Source organism: Haliotis rufescens, unplaced genomic scaffold (assembly GCF_023055435.1).
Source record: "Haliotis rufescens isolate VD_foot unplaced genomic scaffold, xgHalRufe1.0.p SCAF_13, whole genome shotgun sequence".
Taxonomy (NCBI): Eukaryota; Metazoa; Mollusca; class Gastropoda; order Lepetellida; family Haliotidae; genus Haliotis; species Haliotis rufescens.
This window is the reverse complement of record NW_025963813.1, coordinates 1,017,261-1,043,775: the sequence shown is the minus strand read 5'-3', so window position 1 is coordinate 1,043,775 and position 26,515 is coordinate 1,017,261. Positions and strand designations below refer to the sequence as shown.

Here is a 26,515-nt window from a genome sequence, read left to right as displayed (position 1 = left end):
CTTTTAATTTAAGGTATCTGCATATTTGTACATGAACCAAGTACTGAAGCATTGTGATTTTGCTATTTATCATATGTACAAACCCTTCAGCTGCGAGACCCATGAAGGTCCGGGGTAGAATAAGTCTTCAGCAACCCATGCTTGCCGTAAAAAGCGACTATTCTTGTCGTAAGGGGCAAGTAGCGGGATAGGGTGGTCAGGCTCGCTGACTTGGTTGATGCATGTCATCGTATCCAATCTGTGTGGATCGATGCTCATGATGTCATTCACTGGATTGTCTGGTCCAGACTCTATGATTTACAGACTGCTGTCACATAGCTTGAATATTGCTGAGTGTGGCATGTAACAACAAACAAACAAACATTACCTGCGACTCACCTCACGCCATTAACATTATTATCAAGAATCGGTTTCCATTTTGTGATGAGGAATATTTTGTATTGCAGGTGACAGAGCTAGCACCGATGAGGTCCCTGTTGGAGTGTTTGAAGGAGACATCATTAAGATTAGACTTTCCTATTCCCCGATTGTGTGATTTTGCTCAACAAATTTGTGATGGAATGTCTTATCTTGAGTCTAAGCGATTAATACACAGAGACCTGGCTGCAAGGAATATCCTAGTGTTCAGTAAGAATAAGGTAAGTCGTTCTGATATCTCGCATGTCAGCCTGTTTATCAGAACTGTATCAGTGTGAGAGCAGATTAGAGTAAGTCGCATTCCAGAATCCGATGCTTGAACTAATATGGTAGCCTGGTGGTTAAAGTGTTGGTTCGTCATCATGAAGACCTGGGAATTGCAGGGATTATCAACGCCTTCTCAGAGGATGATATTCGGACTCAAGTTTGCAGCGAGTATCAGTAAAAATTCCTAAATTGGAATTAAACTTTTCCTAATTTGTGTTATATTCGTGACAAATATGATGGCTTGTAGAGGTGACTTGTCTTTCACTGATAACAGGACCAATAAGAAGTAAAAGGCTTTTTATTCTCAGTTTAACATTATTGCATTGAATGCAATGTTACAATTCTATGTTAAAATACCTTTGAATTTAGTAAATTGTGAATTTCAAAAATAACAATTTTGAACAAAATAACAACTTTTCGTATTTTCCTTGTTTTGATTCCCCACCTATGATTCTAAGGCTGTAGGGGCGGTCGGCCTAGTGGTTAAGGCGTTTGCTCGTAACGGCTAAGACCCGGGTTCGATTCTCGACATGGGTACAATGTGTGAAGCCCATTTCTGGTGTCCCCTGCTGTGATATTGCTGGAGAGCTGTGTGTCCCTGCCATCATGTGACTGGAATCAAACCCCACTCACTCTCGGTAAAGGGAAGCAACTTGTGGCATTGGTTTGTGAAGGACCTGGCCTTACTGGTGTATGTTCTTACCCAGACCACCAGGTTCAATGTGCAAAGCTCACTGCTGGTGCTGCTGGAATATTGCTTGAAGCGGCGTAAAATCATACCCCCTCACTCACTCCCACCCCGATGGTGTGGGGTAAGGCTCTCCTATCTGCCACTAGTGGACCTCCCTTCCAGGCTTGTTTCCAAGAACAGGTGGCAGCGATAGGCTGTGTGTAAAAGAAGTTTCCTCTTATGCCAAGGATGCGTTTTGGTTATTGATTCAGCTTGTAAATGTAAATGTAAATGTAATCAAATAATTATGTTTTTTTTAACTAAATGGCCAGGTCAGACGTTGTATTAATCACATTCATGTTTTAAACTTGCAGTGCTTGACTTGGATGTGTTGCTGTTTTCAGGTTAAAATAAGTGACTTTGGGCTGTCACGTGCACTGGGTGTGGGGAAGGATTACTATCAGAGCAATTTTAGTATAAATCTCAAGTTGCCAATAGCATGGTGAGTAGCAATGTTTGTCATTTCCTTTTCATGAAATATGAAATTCATTCTCTGTGGAAGAGAAAATCAAAAACATATATCATTACAGTGTTTAAAAAGTTAAAAGTTAAAAAATTTAAAAAAAATTGACACTGATTATTGATTTAATTGTCAGTGTGTAATTATGACATATACAATGTGAAAATGGCTGTCAAGTGTTTTTCAAAATCATTTCATTGGAAATATGAGAACGACCCACTTCACAGCACTGAGGTTGGAGTCTTCAAACATCTAGTCTCATTTATGTTTGTTAATAAGAGGAGGGATTAAAGTGGAACAAGGCATAACAATTGCTGTCCAGAGTTGTGTCCCTTGGTCATGCCAGGATCATGTTTTCAAATTCCAGGTTCACCCTGATTTTGCTTCTTGGTTTGTCCAGACCAGTGATTGTGGTTTTCCAAATGGTGTAAATCTTTGGCGCCTACATCATTTTGGCTTTCGTCCCACATTAACCTGACACCCCATGATGTAACTGAGAATCCTTCGGAATTCTCGGTTAGAATAGGTCCCCAGAAACCTTTGCTGATCATAAGAGATGACGAAATGGGTTGAGTGCCAGACTTGGTAGATTGATTTTCATCATATCCAATGATTTTTTGGAGCAGACTTGATTATTTACTTGCTGCCATCATTTAGCTGAAATATTGCAGAGTTTGGTGTTAAACAACAAACAAATGAATGTAATTGAGAGAAGCATCATCAGTTGACAGGTAACATCATTTGGTCCTCTGTATCCAGGTGTGCTCCGGAGTGTATCAACTACCTGAAGTTCACCTCGTACAGTGACGTGTGGGCGTACGCCGTCACGCTGTGGGAGCTGTTCACGTACGGCTTCCAGCCCTGGGCTGGCATGAGTGGACAACAGGTGAGTGACGACATGTCGGACAGACGGACATGGCATGAGGGTGAAAGTGGCATGACAGTCATCAATGTCATGTTGTATTCCGTGTGTTCATTTCATCCTGACCTAGCTCGGTGTGATGACGACATTGTTAGTTTAACTTGCTGTAGTAATGTAATGTCTTGGTGTGTACTTCAACGTAATGTTTTCTATCATTCTCAATTATCCATTTATTAAATCTCCATTTTAGGATAAATACTCCAGACCTATTCACCACCATACCTTTCGTTTGAGTTCTATTCAAATGTCACAACCCTAGAATTACACGTCAAATCAAATTACACGGTTATGACAAGGAATATTATAGATAGTTCTTGAGTATACATACACCTGAATTCTCCTGATGAAGGGGCAAGAAGAGGCCCTTAAACATGTATAATAATGAAGATGTTATCAATGAGACTCCTTGTCATAGTTAGACCGCCTCCGTGGTCTTGTGGTAGAGCGTCCGCCCGGAGAGCGGAAGGTCCAGGGTTCGATCCCGGGCCGCGTCATACAAAAAGACTGTAAAAGATTGTACTTGTTGTTACCCTGTCTGGCGCTCGGCATTAAGGGGCTAAAACAAGGACTGGTCGGCTCGGAGTCAGTATACTGTGTCTGAGTGGGGTATTCATGTTAAACTGCGGCATGGTATCTCAGTGAGCTAGCACTATAAATCGGCATCAGTCCGGACTAGTACAAGCAGCCACACACACACATACACGTGCATGCACGTCGCTATATAAGTGTAATAATCTTGGACGCGACGTTAAACCCAATTTCACCTCACCTCACCTTGTCATAGTTATATCCAGCTTCAAAATGTTCAGGACTCTCAAATTACATGATTCGTTATTGATTGAAACAAGTGGTTATGTAAACAAATACTGGACATTCTGTGTTCCCCCGAGCAACGTCTACAGCACAAGGACTTCCTGTCCCTTTCGGAGTACACAAGAGAAAACATCGTTTCAAGCTAAATTTTGAGTAATAACTGTCTTCATTTTCACTTGGTTATAGTGAGGGCTCACTTGGGCAAGGCTGCGAATTTGATGTAGATCTATGCCGAACTCGCCTTTATTTGAGGCATTTTGTTTTTCGATTTTAAATCTATCAGGGAGATGAATTCTGTGCCATGTCAGTGAAAAGAGATTGTGCTGTTGACATCACTTCTGAAATGATGCTATGGTGGCGAATGGTCAGGGATTATAATCGAATGGAAATAAAATACAATGGATACCCAAGGATGGCATTCTTTGTGAATGGCATTTACTTAAACCAATGGCATCAACAATATCACCTGTTTTAATGCTGAGTGTATATAACAGTATGTATATGTTACAGTCAATGAGTAAACTTTTCAGAATGCCAAAACGTGTTCCAGTCACAATGTACAATTGTGTCCTGATCATGCCATTTTCAGAATACCATGAATTAAGTAAATAGTTATATATATCCTTGGAGCTGTACAGCAAGCTGCGCTTATGTTCATTCATTAATTACCACTCATGATCATTGGAAATAATACGCAGTGTAATTGCTTGCACATACTCAATATAGATTAACAAATTGGTGTGTGGCCATCATCAAGTGTTATCACCAACATTCTGTTATGGTTTTGCTGGCATGTGTCGACATGAAGCTTCAGTGAAATGAACTTCATTTGCTCAGATAATTTCTTTGATTTCATTGCAAATTTAAAAAAATTCAACAAAATTTAAACCCCTTGCAGAATCAATCTCATTACTAAGAATCTTAATTGAATGCAAAAAAGAGATTTATAAATGATTTATTTTATCAGCTTTTATTTGTTATATTTAAGCCGCACTCAGTAATATTGCAGCTATTTGACATCCGTCTGTAACTAATCAAGTCTGGGCCAGACAATCCAGTGATTGCCCAAAAGCAAAACAGTAACAGAACATATGCTTTTCTTCATGTTCATTCGTCATGCTCTGCATTCATTATTCCAAGCAGATATGCCAATGTTCATATATCATCCTCACAGAATAAATTGCCATGTTGATTGTCTGCTTCCACAGGACCCCGCTAAGGCTGTAAGTAAACATTTCTGTGGTTAAAGAATGAAACTATTTGAAAATAAAGGTGATCAAAGACTCCCAATAACCATTACTAGCTGCCGAAGCGCAGTCTGGAGACCGTGCCATTGTTGTACTTGGTGTAGGTTTGCACTTGTAACCATTTTATGTTTCGTGTATTAAAACTCATGATCTGAATTCTTTGTTTTCTGCACTTTGATGTTGTGTTTATTGCCAGCCATCATGCCCATCAAACACTAATTGCAGTCATCATTTAGTTGTATTTAATAATTAATAGTTTTCTCTGCATTTTATTTATAATTGCACCTTTCTTGAACTGATGTCATCAATGTTGTGTAATGTATTGTTACTCCATTAAACCTGCACATCACATCAAAGAGAACATCTTTATGTTACATATAGTACTCAAAGGAGGTTAAGGAATACCTTAATTATTTCATACGACTGTAGTTAATGTGTCATGCCATGACAGATTTACAATAGTGACGTAAATAAATAAGGATTTTTTTACTTGTTTTGAGCAGCTTTTGCAGTGAAGAAATGTTGTCTGGAACATTCCTCAGTGTCTGTTACAATGTTCGATCCTTATTGTTCTCATATATTGCATGTAGACAGTTTGACATTGTCATCCACATGGAATCAAGGCATAGTCGATGTGGTCAAAATCAGACTTTTATTCAAATTTGGGTCCGGTTTGGACAACTTCCAATATTTCTGATATTCCTGTAAGAGTTATGCCCCTTTGGTAAATCATGTTCTGGTCAGACACACAAACCAAAGCTCAGTCTCCATGATAACATAATTATAATCACGGATATGAATTGCAAATGGCCCTTGCTTTAGATAAACCAGTTCAAATCAGGAGTTGCATCCTCAGAGATGTATGGAAATGAAATATATATTTTGTTACTCAAAGGGAAAATGTGGTCTTGCTGTACTAAAAAATAAAATCTACGTCTGTTCTCTTGAACATCAACTATCTTGAGAAGACATTGAAAGATTAACTTGTCAATGCCACTTCTGTATACTGCATAAGGACCCAGGGCTTGCTAAATTGACCTGTTGTTTCACAGAGGTTTTGAATCTATACTAGACAGATGTTTCAATGATTAAGTTGGCCAGTAAAACTAGGACCAAATCATTTTTTGAAAGGTTCATCCCAAAGCAAAATTTGATTCCTCTGTAAATATAAAATGTCTGCACCAGAGAATAACTTGTCTGGATTATCCCCCGAAACAGGTTCCGATGGGGGTAAAAGACAAAGTAGCATTATAAATTATTTGAATGGATCACGGAAACTCAGTGATGATGCCAGGTATTCACAAAACGATGTGATCCATGAAGTTCTACAGATGATGATGATGATGATGATGATGATGATTAGCTTTGTTGTGGTGTGATGGTGGCTTGTATTCACTCCAGACTTCACCCAAATGGACATTTAACAATCATTTCACTTAACACATCTGTCAATTTCAGCTTCCTGCTAGAATCAGCTTAACATTCCTGAATCCTTGTGCTGAGCTAGTACCTTACCCTTGTGTGTTAACCAAATTAAAATGGAACATTCAGATACCGTATTTCCTCAATTATACACCTGGGCGTATTTTTCTTTCAGACACTCTTTAATCACATAATAATGGGGAGAATTCCGTGCATTAAAAGTAATCAGCATTTAAATGAGACTCCAGTGATTATTAGCCAGGGGGGTTTGTGTTTAATCGAGGAAATACAGTACAGAGATTCGGTTCAGACACAAATCAAACCTGACATTGAGCTTGCTTTGTGAAGATCCATGTGCAGCTGTAGAAATGTGCTTTGAATGAGAATTGTTTGGTGTGTGCTCATTCATGCATCTTATGAGCTAAGAGAAAACAATTTTGACTTATGATTGAATATTTGACTGTGCTTTGTAACAAAGATCAAAATTGCAAAAAGCTTTAACGCATTATTTGTTTTTCATTAATCGCTGCATCTAATCTCAAGGATTACATTATTTTCAGTGTGTTTGGTTATTTTATCATTGTGTTTCCATGCATACATGTATTGGTATTATTTCCACTTTCTTTGCATTGAACGTGATCTTTGTTCTATACAATGGTATTTTGTATGCCTGAATGATCATTTTTTGATTATGAAATTTCATTCCTTGGTACTGAGGGCCATTTTTTGGAAATTTTGCCTAAAATATTTCATGTTCTGTTCATACTAACTGCTTGCGTATGAATTCTTTTGGTGACTTATACATTATACTGTTACTCGGAGGGGGAGGAGATTGTTTGACTTTATTCTCTGTGAGTGAGTGAGTGAGTGAGTTGGTTGGGTTTAATGCTGATCTGAACAGTATTTCTGTCACATCACGGAATGTCAGCTTAATGTGGAAGGAAATCCAGAAGTGATGCAGACTTCATATGCATACCACTTTGGTGAAACCCATGAGCATGGGTATGGTGCTGACAAACCTAGAAACATAATCGGGGCAAACAGGGATTTGAACCCATGATGACAGATTTTATAGGGATGCAACTCTGCCCAACGAATTGCGGCGTCATATTCTCAGACAAACAGTAGGGAAAGAAGAAATGAATTTGTTTGCAGAGACACATGGTAGTTTCTTCGCAGCTTTTTAATGTTTTCTGTTTTTCTTCAAGAGAATGAGTACATGTTATAAAATATGCAGTATAAACAGGTTGATGTTTGTTTTATTAATTATTCAAGTGGTAAAATTGTGGCAAATGTTGAGGGTTGGTCATAACTGCCATGACAACAATCAGGATGTGAATCACTGCAAGTCAACATGTTATCACCAGCCATTTTGTTACTTTCATCTTTTGAACATTGGAGAAGTAGGGTGTCCCAGTAGTTATAGTGCTGGCATCTCCAGCTGCAGACCCAGGTCTAAACAACAGGGGTACAGTGTGTGGAGCTCATGTCTCATGTCCCTTGCTGGGGTATAGAGAGGATATTGCTGTTATATTGAGGGATATTGCTGTTATATTGAGGGATATTGCTGTTATATTGAGGGATATTGCTGTTATATTGAGGGATATTGCTGTAATGTTGACTGAGTGAGTGAGTATGGTTTAACGCCGCTTTTAACAGTATTCAAGTTATATCGCGGCATGTCAGTTTAATATGGGAGGAAGCCCGAAGTGATGCAGGTCTCAGACGTTTACCACTTTGGTAAATCCCACGAGCATGGGTATGGTGCTGACAAACCTAGAAACATAATTGGGTGAACTGGGATTCAAACCAACAATCATAGGTTTCTGGCCTGCCCAAGGGACGCAACTCTGCACAGTGTATCGCTGAGCCATAGACGACTAGGCCAGCCGTGCCCCCTGTAATGTTGAGGGGACATTGTGGTGTTATTGATGGGATATTTCAATAATATTTATGGGATATTGCAGGGATATTGCTGTGGTATTGGGTGGATTTTGCTGGTATAATGTGGGGATATTGCTTTGATATTGAGGGGATATTGCCCTGATATTGAGGGGATATTGCCCTGATATTGTGGGGATATTGCTCTGATATTGAGGGGATATTGCTCTGATTTTGAGGGGATATTGCTCTGATATTGAGGGGATATTGCTCTGATATTGTGGGATATTGCTTTGATATTGTGGGATATTGCTCTGATATTGAGGGGATATTGCCCTGATATTGAGGGGATATTGCTTTGATATTGTGGGATATTGCTCTGATATTGAGGGGATATTGCTCTGATATTGAGGGGATATTGCCCTGATATTGAGGGGATATTGCTTTGATATTGTGGGGATATTGCCCTGATATTGAGGGGATATTGCTTTGATATTGTGGGATATTGCTCTGATATTGTGGGGATATTGCCCTGATATTGAGGGGATATTGCTTTGATATTGTGGGGATATTGCTCTGATATTGTGGGGATTTTGCTGGTATATTGTGGGGATATTGCTCTGATATTGTGGGGATATTGCTGGTATATTGTGGGGATATTGCCCTGATATTGAGGGGATATTGTTTATGGAGCTGACAACTACTCAATAACAATGAAAACTGAATCCAGGCCTCAAAGTGGCGACTAAAACTGTCGCCAATGCGACCTAAATTTCAGTCTACTGTCTAAACTTCAGAGGTAGCCAAATGACTACCTTGAAAATTTATCTTTTGGCAGCTAAATTCTATTGCTACACATCTATAGACACAAAATTAAATAACAGCTGATCTATGAAAACATGTCTGTTAATAATTGTACTCACAAATAATTCCTCCTAAAGTTGACAATGAACTGAAATACATAAGTATTAATGTAATTAGTACATTATTTTAGTTGACAATGCTAAATGGATAAGCAAGGCTCTGCCTATATTATCTAGTAACATAAATTGTGTCATTGTTCGAGTCACAAGTTACAAAAATCAAGTACAGTTTTCACTAATATGCAATTCCAAGACTAGTGCTATATGTACATATTATAATAGATATTTGATAAAAGATAATTTCAAATGCTTTTGGCTACCAACTATATTGGCTTGACTTCTTGATTTTACCACTGGCTACCTGGAAAAAAATATGTCTACTTGGTAAAAATTTAAACTTTGAGGCCTGGAATCGTGAAAATGTTTTTGCATTTAGTGCAAAGTTCCTAGATTAGAAATGCTGAGTGAGTCCAATGCCAGGGTGGGAGGCAGATGGAGAGGTGGTTATCTCCCCTGCTTTGTAACAGGAGATGACCACGTGGATTGTCTGCTTCAGATACTGGAGGCCATCGACATGCCCAACAACCAGCGTCTGGAGAAGCCGGACCTGTGTCCAGTGGAGTACTACCATCTCATGATGAAGTGTTGGGAGCACGAACCCGAGGAGAGGCCGACGTTCAGTCAGATCTTCCTCAAGCTACCACAGGTAAGATGGAGGCAGACTCGCCTGCCAGGGTGTCAGCCCTGTGGAGAGATAGTCAATACACCCCCACTTCCCAATGTTTGTCATAACTCATAAGGATGGGGTGACATTGAAGAATGCTTGATTCTGATTGGTTAAAAAGTGCTTTCCTTTTTGCAACAGAAACCTCTTATAAATATATTAAGCCTTTTCACACCCATCCCTTGTGTATGAATACATCAGTAGCCAACATATCGATCCATAAAATATGGTTGCTGATCGATCACGGAAAAGAACTATATGCCATATCCTTCTTTCCTTAAGATGCTGTGTCTGCCAGATCTCTAATACCTGTCAGGTCAACGTCTCTTGTGAAATTAATAGACGCCCCCGTGTCTAATAGAGGGAATACTGTATGTTTCCTATTGGATGTTTTTGGCGACTAACTCGCCAAGGCGCTCGGTTCCAAATTAAAATACAAGGTATCCACTCTACAGTGGGACTACATGAAATTTCAATGTTTATCTTCACAATGTGTGACATGGTAGTCTGTATCTTTGACTGAAACATTAACTTTAGGGCGCAGCACGAAACCCATCGTCTGATCTCAGTGTTCGAAATACCTGCCTGCCCGACCGTCCGAGACGGGTTGATTTCAACTCGGGCTGCCAGATTTTCAAATCCCCCTGCCCAACGGTCGGGTTATATTTCATATGTGAAAATATTCTAAATATTTCCCGATGATAAGCATTAATTCACATGTAAAGATGAATGATAAAATGTAACCAAAAAGAAACCTCGTTAGCTTATCCTGAGAAACATATGAAAAAAGTGGACAGGCAGGTTTTGGTCAGGGCGGGCAAGTATTTCAGCTAGCCAGTCCTGTGGTCTGGCTGATATCTTTGGGAGTTTCATACCCTGCTGATCTGCTGTGATTGTGTTGCAGATCCGGCCGGTCCAGGTGAAGGCAGTCAAGGACTACCCGCAGGTCACCCTAGAGAAGGACCATCTCTATTACAAGTCTTATGATGTCATTATCACAATTGATAAGAAGTGAGTTGCAGGCAAATATTGACTTGAACAAATTACGATGAAGTACAAGTGAAGGTCTGACCTTTCTCAGGACCTGATCCAAACTGCTGTCTTTGCACTGAGTTAATGTGACAGTCGTAGCGCTAAGTTCGCTCTGAGGAACAGGCCGCAGATTGGCGTTGTACCCGGTATTTGCAAACCCAAACCCAAACCCAACTCACTCACTCACTGTATCATTTCACCCATATTCCCAAATTGCCATCCAAAGAAACTTGGTCTCGAATCCTGGATAACTCCCAGACTTTCAATCTTCACCAGCCTAGTGGGACGTAATGTTGAATCTGAAATTTTGGATTGCTGTTTTGTCTAAGGTTAAGTTTGATGCTGATGTTGAATAATGTTGTGTTTTCAGACCTTCTAATGCCCCCAGCATTGGGTTGTGGAAAGGGGCTCTCAACAACGGCAAAAGTGGTTACTTTGATCCAACAAATACAGTCCCCTTCATTGAACCCAAGACAAGCCCCATCTCTCTACCCAAGACAAATCTCACACGGAAGGGTGAGTCTCCAATCTGTGTTATATTCCACTGGCATTTCCAATTCCTATTACAAAATGAAACTGACCCCCATTTTTGCGTCACCCAGACGACTGTCATGTAGAAAAACCAGCTGAGATCTGATGGAATGAGGGTGGGTGGTGGAGACATGGTGTTTACCGTGTTGGGTATCAAGGTTGGAATAGGCACCTCTGTCTTGCTTGCTGTGTGAGCTGTCTGGTAGCAATGTGGGACCGATCTTCTCAAGGCAATGGCTATTACGAGTTATGTCCCTTCTATGTCCCTCCTACTGACCAATCAGATTCCATCTCTCATATCACTTGCATTTGCCTCAACAAAATGATGGCACCCAGTCAAGACGATCTGATCAATAATCAGGGTCTATATTAGAATAAGATGGGTTTTAGCTTTTCAGATCACCTTGATTAAGACATGAAATTGATGGTACACATGCTCTACAAATCCTGCAATAGACCAAGATATGCATGGCAATCTCCATGTTCTTTACGAACAGGATGTCAATTTTGTTACACGATTTTGTTTTACTCAGTGGGCGAGCACTATAAAGCCAGCATTAATCTGGGCTAGTTCAAGCAGTATCACATTGCTGTATAAGTGCAACAATCTCGAGCACGACGATAAGCCCCTTTTCACCTCACCTCCAGTAGAATCATGATAAGATTCCTGATTTGTAGACCTCTCTGATCAGCATGACATACCAACTATTTATAGGCAATCTTCTTTTGTGGTCATGTTTTTAAACCAAAAGGTGTGCCTGCATGATGCTGTTCGGGAGGGCGAAAGTTTAAGGCTATGTGCATTTATGTACTCAAAGGCAGTTTTTGATTTATCTCAAAATATTAATGTATTTATATCAGAAGGTATTTTCATATGTAGAGATTATGTTTATACCTTAGCTTACGTGCTCAAATGACAAGATAAATCAAAGTTCAAGGTCAAATTTCCAAAAAGAAAACCTTGATATGTCTGCTGTTAATTAAAAAATTATTCAACAGAACTGATTGGAACTAAAACCTGTCTCTGCACAATGACACAACACATAACATCACAACACAACATAACACAACACAATCTACCAGGAACCAGTTCCTATGAATAGGAAGTGCTCCTTGAAACTCCTTACACATGAATACCACTGCAAACACACACTACTTCAGCATCATTGCTGGGGCACGTCAGTGGATGAGGATGGGTGAGTGACTTTCATCTGATATAACTTTGCAGTCATACATTCAAAATATCATTCTGGGCACAATGCAAGTTCTATATCAGTATTTCAATTACGTGTGTCGATCACACTTATCGTGAGCAAACAAATGTGAGTAAACTTTGTTTCTACTTGCAGAATCCAGCAGGAAGTCCAGCCGCAAGCTGAGAGTAGACATGATCAGTGGACCCCAGAACGACCTCAGACACACGGGTCATATTGGCTACGACGGCGCCGTGTTTGGGGATGTCGGCTTCATTGGGGAGGCCTACGACAAACTGCCTGCAAGAGGTACCAGTGCCTGTCTCTTGTACTGTCTGACCAACCATGCATAAGTTAGAGTTAATATTAAGGAAAAGAAAGGTCTGAGCTCTTTCAGTTTCTGTTGTAATTCTATTCTAATTCTATTCGTAATTCCTGCAAATACCTTACCTCTATTACATCATTGCCATTATCCTGTATTTTGGCTATCATTACACTGTAAAAATCTTTAGATTTTCAACAGAATACTTCTTCATTGTTGGATATCTATAATCGGTGTTAAGGATAATAGTCTTCCATTGTTTTCTCATCTTTAGTAGATCATTTCTAAAGGGTAGCATAACAATGAATTATGTAATATACACACTGAATTGTTAAAGGCATGAAAATGATAATAAGGCTTAAAGATAATAATAATTAATAATTGAGCCTAACCCGTGTGAATATTCACTATGTTCTGTGTCTAATTTATTTTCAATCATAACATGATAGTGAAGAGTGAGTGAGTGAGTATGGTTTTATGTCGCTTTTGGCAATATTCCAGCAATATCACGACACCAGAAATGGGCTTCACACTTTGTACCTATGTCGGGAATCGAACCCAGGTCTTCAGTGTGTAGAGAGAACGGTTTAACCACTAGGCTACCCAACCGCCCCCATAATAGTAAAGAAATAATATTTCATTTTTACAGACACGATTGTGATATTTTTTCAGGCAAAGCAGGTGATGAGAGTGTGCGATCATCTATGACCTCCATTGATCACCGGGATAGTCCTGACAGAGAAGGGTACAGAGGAACCAATGGCTATGGACATTCTTGGTGAGTAATCTCTCCTACCTACCCACAGCAGAATGTGGTGGGTAGCTTCACTTGGCTGTTGTCAGTGTATTTATCAAACAACTATTTATCCACATGTGACAAATGTTATATTTGGGATAACACTTTCTTTGAAAGTACAGATTCTCATACTTTTTTGGGTCAGGTGCCTAACTCTGGCAGTGTGGGTTCGAATCCCGGACGGGACTCAAGCCCAAAAGGTACGAGAATCTGTACTTTACAAAGAAAGTGTTATCCCAAATATAACACTTGTTACATTTGACCACTTTCCAAATGGCATTGTGTGTTCATATTTAGTCACAATTCTTACGTTTTATTTCATTATCCACGGGGTTAGAATAACCGAGTTCCTAACAATTGTATGTGCAGTAGTGCAAATGTCACTAATACTTCAGTCTATTGTTGACGCCATTCGAATCTTATTGTGACGTAAGGTTGAAATGATGTCACACCAGAAACGGTGACAGAGTTGAAGATTGTCGATGTCGACGTCGTTCCACATTTTGTGTTTCTAAGACAGCATTTGAGATCAGTTTATTTTTCTAAAGGGGAGCTTAAGAGGATTAAGAATAAAGGTTAGAAATAAATTATTACACTCGCATGGCTTATTTTGTAATATTATTATGACACACATGTGAGTATAATAATCTCTATATATTAATGGGAAATAACTTGTTAAAAATGAATCCAAATATTATCGCAATGTGGATATTTCCATCCACACATGAAATTATTAATTAATCACAGGGGCAGGTTTCTTTCCATTTCTTGACATAGCTTGTGTGGAGTGTTGCAACAATTGAAAAAAGTTGTTTGTAGCATAGAGTGACCCTCCCCACCATAACTTTTGATAAAAAAAAGCTTGTGTTTATTGTGTTTATTGCAACCATTTTTTCTGGGTGCAGGATGAGCTCGGAGTCCCTGGACAGTCATCATGGTGAAGACAGACAGTATCAGGATATTGATGATGACGGAATTCTGGCCGACTTCAAGATTCCCGATCTCACGGTGAGGACACGGCACTGTTATTGTATGTTTCAGAGGTTTAGGTTAGTTGAGGGTTACCTGACCTCACGGTGAGGACACGGCACTGTTATTGTATGTTTCAGAGGTTTAGGTTAGTTGAGGGTTACCCGATCTCACGGTGAGGACACGGCACTGTTATTGTATGTTTCAGAGGTTTAGGTTAGTTGAGGGTTACCCGATCTCACGGTGAGGACACGGCACTGTTATTGTATGTTTCAGAGGTTTAGGTTAGTTGAGGGTTTGGTGGATGAAGCCTGGAAGGTGTGTAAGTAACTCATGAATTGTTTACCTGGTATGGATCCAATCCTTGTTTAATAGTTGTAGGATCTTTTACAGTTGATAGAGTAAGTTAGACAGACATTGAAATACTTACAGATTTTTTGTTCATAATTTTCATGAAAAGAGTTGACATTGGAAGCTGAGATTGCTCAACAAATCATTTATGAATTGTTCAAAAACTTTGCTTTTTATATGTATATCTTTTTAGATTTACTTGAGTGTGCTACTGTGGCAAATCGTGACAGAATCTCATCGATTTCCCAATTGGTCTTATGTGTTAAGCCCATTATATTATTTTTGGTGCCCTTTGCTATGATATTGCTGGAATAATACGAACAGCAATGTGAAACCTTACTCACTCTCTCACTTATGCTGTAAACAACCAGTTCACCATGTCAAGATTATTACCATGTTGTGTGTATAGCTGGAAGAATATGCAGAATAAGATAATATTCATGCACTACCTTGTTATTGAAAGAAGCCACCATGCACCCTATTGTAAGTCGTAAGAGGCGACTAACGGGATCGGGTGGTCAGGCTCGCTGACTTGGTTGATGCATATCATCGTATCCCAATTGTGTGGATCAATGCTCATGATGTCAATCACTGGACTGGCTCGCCCAGACTCGCCCAGTGCTGCATTAAACAACAAACAAACAAACAAAACACAAACATTGCTGTCGTGTGTCTGACATGAAGGCCTCCTAGCATGGTGTGTGATGTCACTTCCTGTTCTTCCTCCCACAGAGCTCCTTGGACCTGGGCCCGTCGTTCATGGATGAAGTGCTTCGGGCTCTGGATGAGAAGGAGAAGAAACTGGAAGGAAGTTCCACAGAGCCATCGCCTAGCAACGGAGGTAGCAAACTGGATGATCTGACGCTAACCGACTTCGACCGAAGTCGATCTGTATCACCAGGAGGCGACGGCAGACCTCCTCCCTTGCCTACATCACCACCTCGTGTGGTAAGGGTGTGCTTTAGCTTGCAGAGCTTTCTCCAAACTCACATGACAAGTTTGTTCTGTTTTTGACTCTTCCTCATCTCTAAAGTAATCACATTGATCTTGGTTTGGTATTCACTTCCCTGTCAACTGTCTCCCTCTCTCTCTGCCCTGTACATTTGATTCCAGATTCGTAGCCCAACCTACTCAAATCAGAATCATTGACTTGTCAAAGTTTCAGGACACCATTTTGTCTCTTATGATGCTGGGGGTACAAGTGGCCCAGTCCTCTAAGGCGCCGCAATTCGCTGTGCAGAGTTGCGTCCCTATGGCACGCCTAGAAACCTATGATTGTGGGTTCGAATCCCAGTTCGCCCCGATTATGTTTCTAGGTTTGTCAGCACCATACCCGTGCTCGTGGGTTTCACCGAACGTCTAACACCTGCTTCAGGCTTTCCTCCCACATTAGGCTGACATGCCGCGATATAACTGGAATACTGTTAAAAGCGGCCTTAAACACAACTCGCTCACTCTTATGATGCCAAAGGTCTAGTTTTGAAACTTGTTTTGAGTTTGTGGCATACAATAATAGCTTTAACCAATTATCATCCATGTTAGGCAGTGTGACACCCCTATATACATGGCATTATCATACACCACACATCAGGTGTGGCAACAAGAATATGTGATTATACTTGAGGAAAGATCAAAGGAAATGTGTTGTTATTGGTTAATTTTATATTCAACATCCCCATTATGTGATAATGCTGACGATTAAAAATCTGGACATCCCTGAAATATAGCTGACATTTCTGTTCATGTCATTAAGCATCGGACAATACAGGGATGGCAGGCTTTGGACTGTATTAGAACTCTTCTCTGTGGTATTGGCAGTGGTTCTCTGTACCTCAGTCCCCGCTGTATTCCGCGGCAATTTTTTTTCTAAATTCTGAAGTTATTTTTTTGTATATTCGGCAAATTTTGCAAACATTTAGCAAAGTTTAAGTGACCTTCCTGGTTTTGCTGTAAGACTTGTGGCAGGTGTATTTCTGACAAACTTATCCACGGCTAGAATAGTTAATTAAAGTGAATCTGGCGATCACTAGTGTAATCATGCAGACATGCACTTCCGGTGAGCAATAATACAAAAGTCCACTTCCCTTCAAAACAAAATGAGGATATTGATTTCTGTTCTATTTCTATAACTATTTCTCAAACCATAAAATGTTTAGAAAGATCACTTATAAATTGTATTTTCTTATTTCTATAAATACAAAAAACTCAATAATTATGTGGAATGATTTTTTTAATACAAAGCACAATTCAAACAATGATTGTCAGTAAACTTATGCAACTTTTACACCTTTGGAACCAGTTTTTGACTAACTTGTTAAAATTCTGCAGTGCACTAAACATTCGGCAGCAGAAACATGCAAAATTCTGCACAAGTTCTGCTAAAAAAGTGATTTTCTGCAAGATAGGTACATTTCTGCACTGTTTGGAGATTTCTGCAAGATATTCTGCAGAATACAGCGTGGACAAATAGCTGCATGTGGGGGACATCAAGCACTGGGAAGCTATTCTGCATGTTACGTCAAGATCCACATGGTTTCAATTCACATCAAAGTATGCCATGGAAAGTGTAACCCCGGTTACGAATTTAAATGACCATATTTTGGGTACCTATCACTGAGATGGAATTATGAAAAAAATTACATATTTTCAGGAAATAATTGCATTTTAGCTACTGGTGTCGGGAACTGCATTTTCAAATCTTCCAGATGCGATAATTGAATTCCAGCATTTCTTGATATCTGCGCAAACTGCTAATTTTGAAGCAAAATTATGTTTGGTGTCTATGTATGCTGATTGACCATGTAATTCTGTGAACAGCAAAACTGGACACACAAAAATCTCACTTAGATACTCCTTCGTTTGTGTCTTATCATTGTGTGATTAGATTATTCACTTTTCTAACCATTCATATTAACATTTTTTTCAATTCTTCAATAACATTTCATTGGTGAATTTGCGTTTTTCAGCGAGTTCTGGTCCTTGGTGATCCATTGTGCTTATCTTCTCTGCAGTATGTTCTATTCTGCTTGCTGTGCTCAACAGTCACCAGAAAACTGCTATCATTTCAGGAACCTCGGCGCTCCGATAGTCGTTCGGAACCTAAAAAACAAGCCAAGGTGAAACCAATGTCGGCTTCGGATGAAAAAATGATGGAATCAGCCATTGCACTTGCAAACGAATTTGCTTCTCAGAATCAGATGAGAGACAGCCAGAGTCCACCAACATCCCCGACAACTAAGACAGAAAAGAAACGCACAGAATCCGAGAGTAGTAGTGACTCTCCAAATCTCATGTCAAAGTTGAAAAAGATTTCAATTAAGCGTAGCCCTAAACAAGAACGCAAAAGGACGTTTTCTGATGACATGAACAATAAGAGTGACTTAGATGGAGAACTGCCCCCTGAGGCTCAGGAGGCCTACAACATGTTGGTAGTTCGTGGATCATGCAAAGATAATGATGAAAGCTCAGAAAATAGTCGACAGTCGTCTGAGAGAGCATCGCCAGCAAGTGATGCAGTGTTTTCTAATTCCTCCGAGATCCACTTAAGTCAACCTAAGCCTTCTCCAATTGCATCATCTGTTAACTTCCGACCCCCTCTTCCAGCGACAGAACCCAGACCCCCTCCTCCTAAACCTACCCCAAGACCACGAATTGATCCGAAAAAGTCTGAAATCCCTGTTCCTCGACCTCGACCTGAGGTTGTGCAGAGAGTAGAACCAACACAAATAAATCGAGTGGAGCCCACGCCCAGGATTGGGCTCTCCATGTCTGTTGATGTCCCTGATACAAAGACTGAAACGAAGGCAGAAAGCAGTCTTTCTCTTTCTGTTCAGAGGCAACAAAGTTTACCCGAATCAAAAAGTCGGGAGAGGGAGGAACTGAAAAAAACAATTGAAATCGTACGTGTAGATTCCCCGCGGAGGGAGGAGAAAGTTGAGGTTAGTGCAAGTAGTTCAGAGGACTTGGCATCTAAATCAGACAGTGATAGAGAACCACCAAAGTCTTTCTTTGATGAGGATTTCAGTGAACCATCTCCACGGGAAATTATGTCCAAGTTGCGCGAAAAGCGAGTGACAAGGTCACTGGATCACCAGCGAGGTGTGTCAGGAGATGGTGAACCGGCCCCGACACGGAGTCTGCGGGAACCTCAAGGTATTCCTGGGAAAGGACCTTCAGCACCAAGCACGCCAGCAGAAGAGGAAGAAGTGGATACAAATCCGTTACGCATGCTTAGAGGAGGTGCGATACCAATTCGCACAGGACGTGGTGCTCCAGGTACAAATACAAAGCATTCTCTCAGATATCCTAAGTTACAATTTTCCAATCCACAGTTTCAGCGGATGATCAGCGATCCTGGAGATAGGTGGAGACAGCGTCATTTTAACCCTGACCCAGCTGATGTTGCTCCGGCTGTGCCGCCTCGGACGTACAGCTGCAGCGACAGCAACAACAACAACACTGTTCCTCTGCCACCCAGAGACCCTCTGAGACCATCAAGTCTCCATACTAGGCCGCGGGAGAGAAAATACCCGCTTTTGCTCAGCCCCCAAAGCCCAGGTCGCACTTCTTTCTCATACTCTGTATCGTATCGCCAGCCCTCCTCGTCATCCCATGTGCATGAGCCACCCCCTGACCTCCCCCCGGCCCCACCCACTCCTCTCCATCAGGAGTTTGATGCAGATGATGATAATGTATTCAGTTCATCGAGTCCACCTAGGTCACCGTTGCTAAAACCAGTTCAACGGCCAGTAAAAAAGTATTATGTTGGTAATGTCCAGTGCAGTCTAGATCAGTTGGGATTTTACAACAAGCTGGATCCATTTTGGGTGCAGACAGTGGTATTCCCAGAAAGGAGCTACTCTGATAATGAGAGTTCTGAGGATGTCTCCCCTCTTCTACTAGTTAACTACAAGAACTCTGAAAATGTCAGCTACGAAGATTTACTCGACTTTGCGCTTGATAGGTAATTTGACATAGATATATAACTTAGCACATATTAATCGCCTGAGCAGTAAGAAATACAGGATGTTATGTACCAACATGGCAATTACATTCAGGAACATTACAAATGACCAGCATCTCTTATGAACTAAAAAACAGACAAATAAATATAATTTTTGCCATATTGATACATTTACTGACATGAGTAGGGAACAAGATTGAAAAACTTACTGGCTAAAACTTGCTGTATTTATTGCTTCTGCATCTGCAAGATGGTTTCGGCCTGTAGATTTAATACCTAGTTGAGGGGTTGGCAACTGAGAGCTTTATATAATCCCTTGCATGAAACAGCTAAATAGGTCTCAGTAATAACTCGCTTGTTAGTTCTAATTCTTCAAATCCTTTGCTTTTGATATTTATTCAATGTGGTTTACGAAATGCTTACAGGATGATCCGATGTCATGGAACCAGTAGTTGTTTAAAGCCGTCTTACAGAAGTGATGCTGTATTGGTTCCTGTTGATGCTTTGTGGACCATTTTGGTGTAGATTGTGTCCAGGACTTATCTGGGGTAGAATAGGTCTTCAACAACCCATGCTTGCTGTAAAAGGCGACTATGCTTGTCGTAAGAGGCCACTAATGGGATTGGGTGGTCAGGCACTCTGACTTGGTTGATGCATGTCATCGATCCCAATTGCATGGATTGATGCTCATGATTTCAATCACTGGATTGTCTGGTCCAGACTCGATTATTTACAGACCGCCGTCATACAGCTGGAATATTGCTGAGTGCGGTGTTAAACAACAAACCAACCAACCAAATCCTAAGCACTCCTGGGCCTAGACTGTCATAACGTCTATACTTTAACATAGACCTACGATATTCGTACGTTAAGACACCTTTCTAAACAAGGACATGGATCTGGGCCCTGTTCCACAAAGTGATCTTAGCGCTAAGATGGTCGTAACTCTTACTCTTTAACATAGGCTTACGACAATCGTAGCGCTAAGATCGCTTCACGTCCCAGGTCCCTGGACCCAATCTATGTTCCCTTGTTAGTGAAATTGAAATTGATGATTTTTATTATTTATGCGAATGAAATACCACCGGTAGCCATTGGAGAGGCAGTTCATTACAATTTGAAACGAAAATAAGGTGATACATGTTTGATTTCGACAATTTATTATCTGTAATAATTTGCATGAGCATGTAAGTTTTAGCCAGTAACAGTTCTTTTTAAGCACTGTTTAAGATTTATTTCTGTCTGATCAAATATTTGTTTTGAAACAATAGCCATAAATTTGAAATAGCCATAAATCCGAACAAGGTACTGTAATGTTTTCATCATGTCTGAAATATTCCCATTACAAGTTAATCTCATGATACGTAACCTCATTCCTTGTTTGTTTACTAAACATAGGAGACCAGTCATATAATACCCCTAAATTAACATCGGGATCTTTGGTGTTATTCAAATAGGATTCAACGATTCCCTTTACTAATCTTAATAAATCAGAATTGCAGAATTACACTGACTCATTAAAACAGTATTAATTGGGTGAAGTTTATTTTTTAAATATACTTGTCTAAGAAATGTTTACTAATCTTAAATTGACATTGAAATGTTAAGTAAATGGTAAACAGGAAGTCTCTGTCATACTAAACCCACCATTACCTCTGCCAGGGGTGAACGATGTCTTAGTCTCATGTCACACACTCAATAGTATTACACTTTGACATTCCATGTTATGTGCCTTTCTGTGCTGCCTTTTTCTCAATGGACAAGGGGGCACGGGTGGCCCAGTCATCGCGATTCGCTGTGCAGTGTTGCGTTCCTTGGGCACGCCAGAAACCTATGATTGTGGGTTCGAATCCCGGTTCGCCCCAATTGTGTTTCTAGGTTTGTCAGCACCATACCCGTGCTCGTGGGTTTCACCGAAGTGGTAAACGTCTTAGACCTGTATCACTTCGGGCTTTCCTCCCACATTGAGCTGACACGCCGTGATATAACTGAAATACTGTTAAAAGCGGCGTTAAACCCAACTCACTCACTCACTCACTAAATGGACAAACTCGTATGCCACAGTAATAGTAATAGTAATAGTAATAGAAATAGTAATAGAGTCCCCACTAGTCACTGACTGTGACTGTGATTGCATTCTTAAAATTAAATATATACAAAAAAATTCTTATAAAATGAAATTGTGACAAGGTTTTTACAGGTTTGAAAATCACTTGGATGTCAAGTTTCTTCTTGAAAAGCCGTAAAATTGATAGTGTCAGCCTTGAAAAGCCTTTAAAATTACCAAAATAACTTGAAATGCCTTGAATGTGTACAAAATGACATGGCCTTGTTAATATAAGTATTAAAACACACAAACATAATAGTTTTGTACCAAGGTTGTTAAGTGTGATTTACCACAGGGAGAGATTTGACACTGTGCCAAAGACCTTGAAGAAGTCATCACAGATTTAATTTAATCTACTTGTTGGTTGTAAGAATCAATTTTGTTTGAAAATTTGTCATATTTATATTGCTGTTTTGATCATACGACTAATATATAGTATGCTGGATTCAAAAAAGTATTGACAGTCTGAGGCCAATAAGATTAAAAAAGCCTTGAAATCTAGTGTCCCGTATCTGTATGAACCTTGGACGAAGACCATGATAAATAGGATACACAACTCTCTTGAAAATAGCAGTTTTGGAAATCTCTGCCAAATATAAAATGTCAGTGACAGAATAATCTGTCTTGATTGTCTGGCAAAACAGATTCCATTGAGCATGAAAGGCAGGTTAGTGGTGAAAAAATTAGATGAAAGAACACTGAAAGTCAGTGCTGACTCCTGGTGTTTGTGGAAAGGGTAGCATGCGCTGAGCTGCTGCCAGCACCCACCACTCACACAATGTGCATAGTGGAGTAAGTAAGTGTTTGGAAAACAAACGATATTGCGTGTTTACTGTTTATAAGTAAAATTGCATCAGTTAAATGTTCAGGGAAATTTCAAACTGAATCTGTTGCCTCTGATTCCAGAGTTTTGAAGGGGGCACGGGTGGCCCAGTCGTCTAAGGCACCGCGATTCGCTGTGCAGAGTTGAATCCCTTGGGCACGCCAGAAACCTATGATTGTGGGTTCGAATCCCGGTTCTCCCCAATTATGTTTCTATGTTTGTCAGCACCATACCCGTGCTCGTTGGTTTCACCGAAGTGGTTAACGTCTGAGACTTGCATCACTTCGGGCTTTCCTCCTACATTAAGCTGACACGCTGCGATATAACTTGAATACTGTTAAAAGCGGCGTTAAACCCAACTCACTCACTCACTCACTCCAGAATTTTAAAGGAAAGTTTCCATAATAATTTTCATGAAAATATAATCACTGATCCTGTTTTGGGGGTCACTATCATAAAAAAAGATTTGTTTCACCCCTGGCAAAACATGTGAATTGGGTTTCTTTGTTCTCTGTATTTCTTTTCAAAGCAAATAATGTTTGTTATGTTAAGTTTAATGTACTATTATAAAGCAAGCGCCATCTTAAGGATGTCCAAATCTTGATAAGACTAAAGCAAGTTAAGCTGCTCCTTGTTGTGACCATACGGTTAAGACTATCTGTGCTGGTAGCCAGGATACTGATGTACTGTTATTACCTCATGAACTGTACGTGGTAATTTCTGTCAGTTTCCTCGAGAATGATAAACAATGATGGAGAGGTGAGGACAGCATGTTGATGTTGTTTTGTTGAACGTCCTGTTTTCTTTTTCATGATGCATCAATCTGTATTGCTTGTTTTAGAGGACTCACAAAACATATTTTTCGTGTTACCGACCTGATGAGATTAATTCATTATAAGTTTCCTTTTTTTGATTCTGATAGGAATCTCAACAAAGTGATCTTATCGCTATGGTGATTGTAAGCCTGTTTTTTAAGTATGGGAGTTTCGATCACTTTTGTGCTAAGATCATTTTGTGGAATGGGTCTGTTTCACAAGGCAACCATAGCTATGGCTGTGGTAAATCTGTATTAAGCTGTTAAAGTAACACAGTTATTGCAGACCTGTGAAGATCCGGGGTAGAATAGGTCTTCAGCAACCCATGCTTGCCTTAAAGAGTAACTATGCTTGTCGGAAGAGGTGACTAACGGGATCGGGTGGTCAGGCTCGCTGACTTGGTTGATGCATGTCATCGTATCCCAATTGCATAGATCGATGCTCATGCTGTCAATCACTGGATTGTCTGGTCCAGACTTGATAATCAGATATCAGATAGCTGGAATATTGCTGAGTGCGGCGTTAAACAAGAAACAAAACACAGTCACTGCTCTGGGATTGCCTTGTGAACCGGGTTGGGGTCAGATCAGGTTGTCAAGAAAATCACACAGCTTTAAGATTAAGGAAACTTTAGATCTGACTCTGAAGCAAGCTATACACACAGCATGTAATCTGATGTTTCTTTTGGTTGGCATGGAAACGAGTTGATGTTAATAGGGATTGTTTAGTATTTGGTTTAGCAGTACTAGTGAGCACACTCCTGTTTCTAGCCTTGTTGCTAATTTCACATTGCATAGAATTTTCTTCTGCACATTGTCTTTTATTTTTCTGACATTCTGTGGGATTACAGCTGAGAACTTGTTTGAAACAGGTAATTGATAAAATAGATATGTACAGAGTGCATGTGAAAGTATGCTTTAATTCAAAAGGAAATTTAGATGAGTATTTTGAAACAAATTTCTTCTTCTGATCCCACAATGGACTGGCTTACACTCACAAGGACATAGAAGTTTCTGACCTGTACAAACAAAATGATAAATATGTTTATATGTGGCGACAATTTGTTCACAAGAAGAGAATTTCACCCCCCAACTTGGTCATGGTAATGAGGGGGCCATTTGTTTCTTGCCTCATAATTCAAATGGAATTGGGACAAATTCTCAGCTGTGGGCGATGGTAGATATTTGTTGTTTACTTCTCAGAGCTATTACCCCATGTGGCTATCATCACTCATGTCATGCATCGTCATGTGACCTTCCACCATGTCACTATCATTTCTCATGTCATGCATCTGTCATGCATCTGTCATGGTACCTATCTTCACTCATGTCATGCATCTGTCATGGTACCTATCTTCACTCATGTCATGCATGTATCTTTCATGTGACCTATCATCACTCATGTCCTGCATCTGTCATGTGTCTGTCGTGTGACCTCCCACGTCATTCTCCTCACTCATGTAATGCAACTGGTCATGTGACCTACCACCATGCATTTCATTGGATGGCAACGTTCGAGGCACTTGAAGACTGGGTTTGTTTTGGGCAACAAGTTCTTGTCAACCTTTGTGCATATGTATCTAAGTTGTTATGTCTGATTTGACTTTCAAAGTTTTCTTGAAAGTGTTGAACTTTATTCAGTGATGTCAAGTCTCGATTGTAAATACTGATGCTATTTCCAGGGACAGTGTGCTGAATGAGTTTTTATGGATACTTTGTTTTTCTCTTGTACATGGACCTGCAGAAGATTCTGGTTATGGTCATTGAGATAATCACTTCGATGTACATTACTCATTTCATTTGTACGTTTGACATGTTGGATATGTCTTGGTTTAAAGGTTGTTTCCATAACGAAAAGGTCAGAGACCAAAACAAAATACAAACTAAAAATGTCTTCTCTTCTTTTGATGACTATCCGAGTAATACCCGGTACACATAAAAAATGTTTTTTTAAATATTGATTGAAATAGGAACTTTTGGCTGCTTTGAATATTATTTGTGAATGTCTTTTACCATATTTCAAAATTGTGGGATCAGTAATCTCTAAACCAAGAAATAATCAAAGTCTCTCATTTTCATGACAATGTACTAGACACATTAAGTTCATTGCAAATCAGTTTTTGTATCTGCTCAAGCAGTGTGGCATGTCAACAAAAAAGGGGAATTATTACATGTTATTATTCTTCTCTCGATACCCATAACAAAATGGAACAAATATTTCTATGAAGAAGCTTCATTCAAGCAAATTTATTTTCAGGAAAAGAATAGTTCGTAGGACAGAAAGATATACTTACTTCACACAGGTTATATTATTGTATTATCATTCATAACATGGTTATTGAAACAGATTCTCTCCACCCTTTTCAACTCTTGTAAATTCCAACTTGTGTATGTTGAAGCTGTAGATGTTTCAGGCTAACAAAGCTGTGCATGATATACCTATATTTATATATATATACCAATATATATTACTAATCATTATTATTCATGAATTTATGTATTTATCATTTTCTCATATTCATATTTTCATGTTTACAATCTGTTGGTTGAAGTGTTGGATTTTCTGTTGGAGGTTGTTAACTTGGAACTTTAGGTATTGGATCACAGTGATTTTCTGAGTGAATGAGTTAAATTTAAAATATGACATCGAATCGGCATTATTTCAGCCATGTAGCGAATTTTCTGAATTCTTACACTGTATGGAACGGCTTCTGACTATTTCGTATTCATTGTTTCTGAACATGTGGCAATTATTGATTGTTGATCAAACCTTCCGGTCCTTCTTGGAGATAAGGGTTCTATTGACATCCTTTCCACATAATGAAACCACCTCCGTGGTCGATTGGATAGCAGAAGGTCCCGGGTTTG

General features: G+C 39.7%; 1 protein-coding gene across 13 annotated transcripts in view; it reads left to right on the top strand.

Moving 5' to 3' along the window:
- LOC124148647 (ack-related non-receptor tyrosine kinase-like) overlaps positions 1-26,515 on the top strand; it is a 177,738-nt gene that overhangs the window by 142,472 nt on the left and 8,751 nt on the right. For 10 of the 13 annotated variants that reach the window (XM_048394058.1, XM_048394060.1, XM_048394066.1 and 7 more), the window contains 12 exons: positions 447-638; positions 1,759-1,856; positions 2,634-2,760; positions 4,818-4,832; positions 9,579-9,728; positions 10,651-10,757; positions 11,149-11,294; positions 12,659-12,811; positions 13,497-13,602; positions 14,526-14,628; positions 15,673-15,888; positions 18,009-19,215. In XM_048394058.1, the coding sequence (XP_048250015.1) occupies positions 447-638; positions 1,759-1,856; positions 2,634-2,760; positions 4,818-4,832; positions 9,579-9,728; positions 10,651-10,757; positions 11,149-11,294; positions 12,659-12,811; positions 13,497-13,602; positions 14,526-14,628; positions 15,673-15,888; positions 18,009-19,215 (2,620 nt within the window). Of the gene's footprint in view, positions 1-446; positions 639-1,758; positions 1,857-2,633; positions 2,761-4,817; positions 4,833-9,578; positions 9,729-10,650; positions 10,758-11,148; positions 11,295-12,658; positions 12,812-13,496; positions 13,603-14,525; positions 14,629-15,672; positions 15,889-18,008; positions 19,229-25,904; positions 25,951-26,515 lie in introns of all 13 variants that reach the window. The other 3 variants (XR_007220313.1, XM_048394069.1, XM_048394059.1) reach the window with 3 other exon arrangements.